Here is a 9,517-nt window from a genome sequence, read left to right on the forward strand (position 1 = left end):
TATGCTATGAAGTGTTGTAAACAGTGGAGCTTGCAGGATAGGTTCTGATAACGTTGTCTCCAAATGATTAAGTGCTTTTTAAATAGCGTTTACTGTGAAGAGCTGCTAACGAATGCATTAGCACTGCCAGTACGCTATAAAGTCACAAACATTTTTTAACTAGTAAATGAGCACTAAACACAACATGGTTTATAATGAGATATCGCTGTTATTTTGCTGACTCAGACAATACCTGATGAGTTCTGAGTATGTGCAGGGAAACAGTATTCATACAACCTAAGACTTTGTGTCATGCTACATCTACAAAGTTCAATGCACTTTGAGGTTTTGGGTGGCCCATATATATATATACAAACGAACGCGCACACCCACACATTTATATTCCCCTGGTTAAAAATAATTTTAAAAAACCTGACATATTTATACTCATACCACCCTCAGTGCAGTTAACGCTGAAAGCTTCATCTCAACCAGCTTTGATCACTGATGGAAAGTTTCACCCATTCTTCACATAAATAGATTTTGGAAAGAGAAAATCGATGATTATCCATTTTCACGTTTTCCACAGAATATCAGCTGGACTTGGATCTGGACTTTGACTGGACCACTCCACCATATCGATATGTGTTGATCCAAATCCTTTCATTGTAGAACTGGATGCATATTAAAGGGTTTTGGACTTATGCCACAGTACCACATATTTTGCACCTAGGATTGCCTTATGGTCTTGTGGCTTCCTTTCAACAATGGAATTATTCTTATTATTCTTCCATAGAGGTCAAGTTTGCAAAGTTCATCTTGTCAACAGGTTCTCCCACCTGAACTCTGGGTTTCATTGGGCAGCCGCTCCTTGGTATATTATTTAAAGCTCTCCAGATCTAAGGCCTTCAGTGAACAGTTTTATTTATACTGAGATTATATTAGCCAGATGTGAAATGTATTTACCAATTAGAAAACCTCAAGGGCAGCTGGTTATGCTGAATTTTATTAATATGCATCAGAGTAAAGGAGGATGAACAAAAAAAAACCAAACATGAATTAATGTCTCTCCACTTCAATATTGTGGTTGCAACATACAAAAATCTGTTCAAAGGGTAGGAGGACATTTGCCACGCAATACTGAAGCGGAGAGTTCTTCTGTGTTTACAGAAATGTGAACATTGTTTTAACTTTTGGTCCATAACAGAAATGTCCTGGAAAACAAAACAAAAAAACTGCCACATCAAGTAATGTCAAGCTTGCAGTCATAGCAAGTCTGCATTTAAATGACGTAGTTCCAGTCCCACTTTCTGTCGGCATTTCAAGTTACATTCTGAGACTGAGATGCTCATTGAAACCAACTGGGCTGTGAGGATGTTTTAGAACAAACAAACTAACGTTTTATGCTTTTAATGACGTCTGAGAGTTGACTTGCTCAAGGACACATCTGCATGTTAAACTGCTGCGTACTTTTGGACCCACTGCTCGCAGCTTAAAAAAAAAAAGAGTCTGTTTAGCCAAGATGTGTTGCTGTAAATTATGAAGGTGAAGAACCAGAAGCCTTTTAATCCTTGAATGAACCAGAGAGACAGTCTTTCCTGCATGAAGTCATATTTAAGGAGCGCAGATGGCCCTGATGTCGGTGACCATTTGAACACTTCTGATTCAACAAGTAAAGATGCAACAGAGATCATTGTCTGATTTCTAGTTTCTGCTACTTTGACCAGAATAATAATGGCAGAGACCCAGACTATCCATTAAGTAAATAAGTAGTTCTAGTAATCCCATTAAACAGAGATTACAATATAACCAAAATAGTATTAAAAATATATATATTTTTTTATTTTCAATAAAAAAATGAACATATTTTACTATTACTTGTTTACTTTGATTTCTGATGCGAATGACGCCTCCCCACAAATCCAACTAGGGAACAACTAAACCAGTGATGTTCAAACTTTGTGTCATATGGGATAAAAAAAATTAAAAGAAAAATATAATTTTGTTAAAAACCATAATGACAAAATTATACATATTTTCAATAAACTAAGCATGCAATATTTTAATTAATCAAAGAAGTCAGGTTTTTTTTTTACAAGAAAGAGATGTTTAATTTAGATCCTTAACTTAAGAGTTTGCACATTTTCCTTGTTATAAAAAAGGAAGATTTTTGTGGACTTGAGCAAAAAATGTCTGAAGTCTGCTTTTGAGTAAATATCTCTAGATAGATGTAGTTATATTTACATCAAATTAAAGAAAGTGACAAAAGATTGGTTGTTAAAAAACACATCATTAGTGCTGCACCAAGCATGTTTCATTCTAAGATGACTTTGATTGTTTCATATAATAAACATAAAAAGTCTCATTTAACTTGCTGTTCTGGTTGTAAAATTCAGTCCAAGGGTGAAACTTTGGGCAGGAGTGAAACTTAAACCTCAAAGATTTTTTTGTAAAGACTGCAAACACTCCTGAATCTAGCAAGCTCCACAACCAGAGGTCTAAAGCTCAAAGGAACAAACTGCAGCCAATTCGTTCAGAGTCATACATTCAGCCTTCCTGTTAGCTGCTTAGGGCGACTCTCTTCATAACTAAAGGAAACACACCCAAGATGGGTACAAACTGACTTTCTGTGATGGATGGCTCTCTTTTCAATCCAAAAGGTCAGGTATGATCAAAATCACAAAACTACAAATTGGTGAAGGAGCAGAATGACCTATTCCCTCAAAGTGCCACTATACAAATTGTAGCAACTTGAAAGAACAATCGACTTGAATCTGTATCAAACACATTCACATTATTGGGGAAAAAAAAAAAACTAACTCCGAGTCTTCTTCCAACACTGAAAACGTCCACACCGAAGTGGGTTGTTCTACCTCTTAAGGTATTGATAAACCTGTCTGTCCATGAGAGTGAGCCGCTTGAACCTGATGAACTAGCACATCCGCCTATTCATACTATTTTGCAGCTAGGCTAAACACCTGTGCTCCACTCACATATATATTGTTTTCACTACAGCCTCTTCAAAAATATTAGTGTGCTGGTTTAAGCACTGCTTTCTCGGAAGAGAAAAAGAAAAAAGTATTTAAAAGAAAAAATAAAGTGATATCCCGGGAGTGCGTCAATGAAGTTTAGGTATCCTTGTTACTAATGAGAGATAAATTACCCATATTTGAAAAACAGCAGATTTCTCAATAATGAATGTCTTAAGAAACAACAAAAAAAAAACCACTTGAATGTAACTTCTCTTTTTTTAAGGTCTGCTGTTAGTCTGGTGCCACCCTTGTACTGGGAGTATTGCTGCCACTGATGGCAGGAGTAATTATAAATAATGCCATTTTTGCCATTTACCTAAAACTGTGCAGCTATAGCAGAGTGTAATTAACATTATATACCACATGTGGTTGAGAAGACTGAGATATATTAATTAGACAATTATGGTGGGTTCAGTGATCAGAAAAAAGTGTGATTATTCAGTTCCTGACGGGGCAGTCAAGCTGAAAAATCGGCCAGTTTTGGTCATCAGCCAATTTCTAGGTGCAGCTAAAGAAAACAAAATTTTTTTAAAAAAACAAGGCTTTTAAAAACCTGATTATGATCTTGAGCAACCTTAATAGTGTCAAACCTTAACTGATTAAAATGATGATTGGTAATGTCAAAACAGAACATAGCAGGTTCTGTAACATGCATGTTATTAAATACCATCAGCCAAACATTTACATCTTCCAGCTTTACCTGCATTACATTACGGTCCAATCTCTCAATACACTCACTTTTATCCCTGAAAGGCCTTTCGAGAGCCACTACTGATAGAAGATTGTGTTCTCTGGCAAGTATTGAGCCACTGATGTCAGGTCCAAGCAGCGTTTAACGACATGGGGAAAAAAGAGAAGAAGAAAAAAAAAACTGCTCCCATGTGAAGAAAACAGGGCCGAGTTAAAACCTATCCACTGCTACTGTGGGTAATCCATTTTAACAGCGCTGTTTGCGTTTGGTCGTGAAATCATGACAAGGTAAATGAAGCACTGAAGGCCTCTGAATATGCACACGAAGGCCACTGGGACACCTTACAGTCCAGTGAAACGGTCCCCTGTGAAAACAGTCGGATTTTTTGCTTACAGATAAGGTGCTGCACCACCGAAGTCCTCTTTCCTCTGCGTGGAAAGTTCTCGCTGTATTCCTATTTCCTAATCAGCAGCATTGCAGCGAAATATATGTCTGCGGCAAAAACACCCCTTCGTTCACCCCGGCTTCCTAATTAAGGTTTAAACAATAAACTCAGGTAAGGCAGGCAGCTCACAGTGCAGCCAAATGTCTCCACACCCTGCAACCTTTCATTTGAGCACCATTGCATAGGGTTATGTCATCGTAAATAAGAACAGGTCCTTGAGTGAAAATATTTGCTCGACACCCTCCAATGCAACGCGATGCTGCAAAACACTCCCTGCGCTGTTCATCTCCAGCCTTTCTGGGCCTTATGTTCAATAACCTGGCTGACAAAACACAAAGTGCTTCCCCCGGTGCACAAGCAGATGATTTCATCTGAAGAGGTTTGCCTGGAGACAGAGCACTGCGCAGTGATGGGGGGGGGGGGACAGAGAAAGCACAAATTCTACAAGGAGGACAGCCTTGTGGAAGGCTCTGGCTCTCCTCATGTCGTACATGTTCGGGTGGGGGGGAAAAAATAGATTCAGGTTTATTTGAGGGGGAGTTCCGTTTCGGGCACTTACCTTCCCTCGCCTTCAGGAGAACCGTGTTGGCCACGATATTTTCAATCTCCATTGTCAGAACGTGAATCCCGTGCGATCTCGATACATTTCACTCAGCAGGAGAAAAAAGAAAAGACGGTTTTTCCAGATCAAAGGTGCCGACGGCCGCGAGGCTGTTGCACGCGCACAGGGCGAACGCGGCACTGGCGCATATTAGGACTCAATTAGCGCTCGTCGGTCCTTTTCAATCCCATATGTTTGGTCAAACCCGAGCCTACGGAGCTTTATGGTTACAGCGGAGCTTGTTAGCATTCACCGCCTGCCCGTCTTCCTTCCTGCTCCGGTTCCCTCCTCCTCCTCCTCCTCCTATTTCTCCTCCTCCTCCTCACCCCTCCTCTGCGCAGCGAACCAGGGGAGAGTAGGAGGGATCAATTTACAACCACCGCAGCCACCACACATTCAATCACAAGTGCATTCATACATAAATGCATGCATTTCCTAAGCTCTGTTTCTGAAATGAGTGTTAATGGACAGTCATGTCTAAATCTGAACACAAACTCATATTCCGCACTTCCATAGGCTCCGTTATGTTCCGTCCAGGGCCCTCCGGTTTTAAACAGAGTTGGTTGGATTAGCTCTGCCTTCTGTCATTTTAGAAGTTACACATTTGAGCTAAGACCTTTGCCTGGGATTCCTCAAGGTTAACCTTCTATGGCATGGCGTTGCCCTCAGGCAACAAACCACATACAGTATCTGTACCTCATGTTGCTCCTTTATTTTGTTTTTTGTGTTTTTGGGGGGGGGAGGGGGAGGGGGGTAATTTAAAGTACCACCAGACACATTTTTGTCCAAATAAAAGAGGTATTGAGGTTGATGTGACCATTTACTTGGAAGAGGGGCAGTCCTTTTTATGAACCAGAGTTGCATGCTACACCTTGCCTCCTACTTGTAAGTTATAGATCACTTTTCTTCATGTTTAAATTTTGGGTAACTCTAACTAACAACATTTTAATGTCTGTGAGTATGTAAAGAAGCATTGTATTTTATAATTTATATGCTGAAACTGTGCATTTTTTGTTTGTTGCCTCAGGGCAACATTGTGCAGTTGGGGCCCTTTTGTTCAGACAATATTATTATAGTGCGTTGAGTTGCAGTTGGTTACACAATAATTATAAAGCCAATTTTTTAACTTTATTAATAACTAACAGCAACAGGAGATGGACGCAAGATCATTTCATGGACAAAAGGTGCATGGTTCATAAGTTGGGGTAATTCCTGATGAAAACATGAGGATCCCCTGTACCACCATTATTTCATTGTTTGTTTATCCTCAAAACTAACTTCAGTCCAAAGGGGCGATAAGCTGGTCATCAACGAACAAATGGCCGTATTCCAAGGCAGGCAATAACTGAAGCAATACCTGCCAAAACCAAAACTATGGGGCTGCAGGGTCATTCATATGGCTGGTGAAGATAGTATCCGTACAACTTGAAAACCTACACAGGGCGAGTTGTGCCACCACCAAATCTACCAGACATGGGAGCTGGTGGAAATGTTGTCCTTTGCTCGACTCAAATTCTACCAAGGAATCATAACTACAAACTCTTAAAAAAAGAACCTGGAGCCCTAACTATGGTCACTGATGTGAATCTGGTCACTACAACCCATAGATAATCAAATAAACAGATGGTGATTCACAGATATATCAATAATCAAGTATCAGAAATGTGATATACACTCTTTTTCACATCAGCAAGCTATTCCTTCCTCGTGTTTTACACATAATAGGGAAAAAGACTGATGGCAACATCCTTAGTGATGCTAACTCTGCCAAACACACAAACACACAAATGCTCGTTTTAGTACTTTTCTTAAATGTACTATTCATTAATGAAAGTTAGTTGTTTATTTTATATTTGGTGAGCTGGAACCATGTCTGATTTATTTTTGTCAACAAAAAGTTTTTTTTATGAATTTAGTTTTTGTTTGATTTGTATTTCACTTCTCATAATCGCTGTAGAAAACCTTGGTGTTCGAGACCCCTGATAGCACAATGTTGCCCTGAGGCGACAAACCCAAATCTGGTTCCGGGAGGTGTCAAGGTCCAATTTTATGATTGATGGGTAATTAAGGAATCCCAAAGAATGCAGGAAAATATTTTTTCCCCCAAAAAATAAAAAGTCATGCCATAGAGGGTTAAGTTCTCAGAGCACTTTTATTCAACATCTAAATACTGCCCCTGTCTTGATTACATCTTTGACAAAACCTGTGCTGATGACACACAACATTTGTTCTCCATTACCAATTGTCCACAGTCCCTTACAGTGGTGGTGGTTGTTTCTAGTAAGGTCATGTCACACTTTTTCTGTCTTTTTTTGGCACAATATGATGCCATCCTCTGTGGGAGTGAAAACCCATGCGTCAGTTCACCCACAAACAGAATGTTTCGCACCCACTGTGAAAGAACAATGGAGTATTTAATGACAGTCTACTGTAAGAAGAAAGAGCTGGGGTGCCAATAAATAATAACAGATAGAAAACATCTACAAGGAGATACCTCCAATTTGCCGTATTTGTTAAGAATCTTCTTGTCCTTAACGAGAATCAAAGTTTGTAAAAAAATAATAAAATTGGTACGACTGAATTATAATATGCATGAATATTATTATTTTTATGACCTTTTATCTCCCTAATTAATACAATTACAAAGTTACAACCAAAAACACACTGATTAGTAATGGCTTGGGTGCACTGATACAAAGTGGTTTGTTTGCAAGTACAAGATTAATAGGAAGAGATGAAAAGGTGACATATAGTTACAAATCCACTAGAGGCAGGGTTTAAATTGTTTCATAACCTGGAAAAGGCCACATCATTTACATGTTAAGCCACTTGAATTAATATAGAGTGTAGTTTCTTTTCACCATGATATTGTGAGTAGGTTTGAACTTGGATCTACATTTTTAACAGTAACATAACGTTCACTGCTTATTCAGACTGCTACTGCCTTAAAAACTATTCAAGAAATACAGGATTCAATTGGTGACAGAAAAAGTACAGGATGCTTTTATTCTCAGTAGATTATTGCTGTCTGTTGTCCCAGTGTAAGGAGACCTCAGGGCGAACACAGAACTTGTTGGAGGTAAAGTACACTCACTAGACATTTAGTACCAGGTTGAACCCCTTCAACTTTCAGAACCACCTTAACTTTTTGTGGCACATTTAAAAGGGTTTCATAAATATTATGAACATTCTACAAATTAATCAGCTGATTATGAGAATCTGCTGTTTCCATCGCTCAAGAAACCATTTTGAGATGATTGCCGCATATGGTCCTGATGAAAGTAGCCATAAGAAGATGGCTACATGGTGGTTATAAAAACAACAATGCTCAGGTAGGCTGTAGCATTTAAACAATGGTTGACTGGTTCTGAGGAGTCCAAACCAGCAAATTATCTGCCACACCATTACACCAACAGCACCAATCTGGGCTGTTAAGACAAGGAAAATGGATCTGTTCCTTTATGTTGTCTATGGCTTGTTCTGAGCCTACGACCTGTTTCTTTGCAGCTGAAAATGATGCTCATGAGAGTAGGTGCCATTTCTCCAGTTGGTTATTGTCCAATTTTCTGGAGTCAGTTTGGTGTTTGTGGCTTGTGCTATTGTCACGGTGTCACCACCTTGTGGTCTTCTCTTGCTGTAGCTCGACTGTGTGTTTTACATGTTGTATTTGTCTTACCTTGCTTGCAAAAAGGGGGTAATTTAAGCTTATGTTATGTTTTTAGATTTTAAATCTGTCTGGTCATTCTCCTTTGATTTCTGAAATCAACATGTTTTATCCACATTTCTGCCTCTCTATGGACATATACTGTATATTTGTTTCTATTTGAATCTTCTGTGACTGGAAACCCTGTATATGTACAGTTCCTGAAATACTCAGACCCAGAGGTGGGGACTCGAGTCACATGACTTGGACTCGAGTCAGACTCGAGTCGTTAAAATCACGACTTGAGACTTGACTTGAAAAAATGCTCAAAGACTCGGACTTGACTTTGACTTTCATGCCATTGACTTGGGACTTGACTCGACTTGAAGCTGTTTACTTGAAAAGACTTGATATTTTTTACTCAAAGTCTTAAAATTTAAAACACATTATTTATAAAGTGGCGTCATTAATTAATTTCACTCATTCCGTATCAATATGCGCAGACCGTCACTATGTTTTTCCTCTCTCCTTATGTATGTATGTGTACGTAGCTGCAGCACAACCAATCAAATTAACAGGATTTGGACGTTTAAAAAAACGCGGCAAAGCTGCAGAGCTCAGGGAACGAAATACGAAATAACCGCTCGAATATGCTTCCGCGAGTAATTTCTTTTGGCTAGTAGGTTATGAACTTTCGACTAAAAAACGAACTGCAACTTGTAAAACATGCAAGAAGAGAATATCGGATGGAGATGCCACGACGTCCAACTTTGTCCGGCATTTGAAGCTTCACAGAGATCGGTAGGTGGCGCTTTTCTTTTGCTGTAAGATAGTTGACTTTAGCTAACTTCGTGTTAGCATGTGTACTCCGGGTTAAATTGGTGATGATTTACCATAAATCCGGTCCTTCAAATGCCTCCACAAATAATGTGCACCGTGTTAGCTCAGGAAGCCGGTGGATAGTGAGCGGGGCTCCGGAACAGAAAGCAGATTCTGGACCTGAACACAGGGAACAGAGTCTCTCTGTCCCATCATGATGATGAGCCGGGTCTAGTATCATCTAAGGATGGTTGGTGTATTTGAAGACATCTACGTTGGGAAATTATATTGACAATATATTGTTTTG

The 9,517-nt window shown here is 39.3% G+C and overlaps 1 protein-coding gene across 2 annotated transcripts in view; it reads right to left on the reverse strand.

Moving 5' to 3' along the window:
* Window positions 1-5,042, reverse strand: part of grk4 (G protein-coupled receptor kinase 4) — a 57,151-nt gene extending 52,109 nt beyond the window's left edge. For both annotated transcript variants that reach the window (XM_032562310.1, XM_032562311.1), the window contains exon 1: window positions 4,707-5,042. In XM_032562310.1, coding sequence (XP_032418201.1) covers window positions 4,707-4,758 — 52 coding nt within the window. In that variant the 5' untranslated portion in view covers window positions 4,759-5,042. The remainder of the gene's footprint in view (window positions 1-4,706) is intronic.
* Window positions 5,043-9,517: the final 4,475 nt, after the last annotated feature.

This window comes from Xiphophorus hellerii, chromosome 5 (genome assembly GCF_003331165.1).
Source record: "Xiphophorus hellerii strain 12219 chromosome 5, Xiphophorus_hellerii-4.1, whole genome shotgun sequence".
In the NCBI taxonomy this organism is placed as follows: Eukaryota; Metazoa; Chordata; class Actinopteri; order Cyprinodontiformes; family Poeciliidae; genus Xiphophorus; species Xiphophorus hellerii.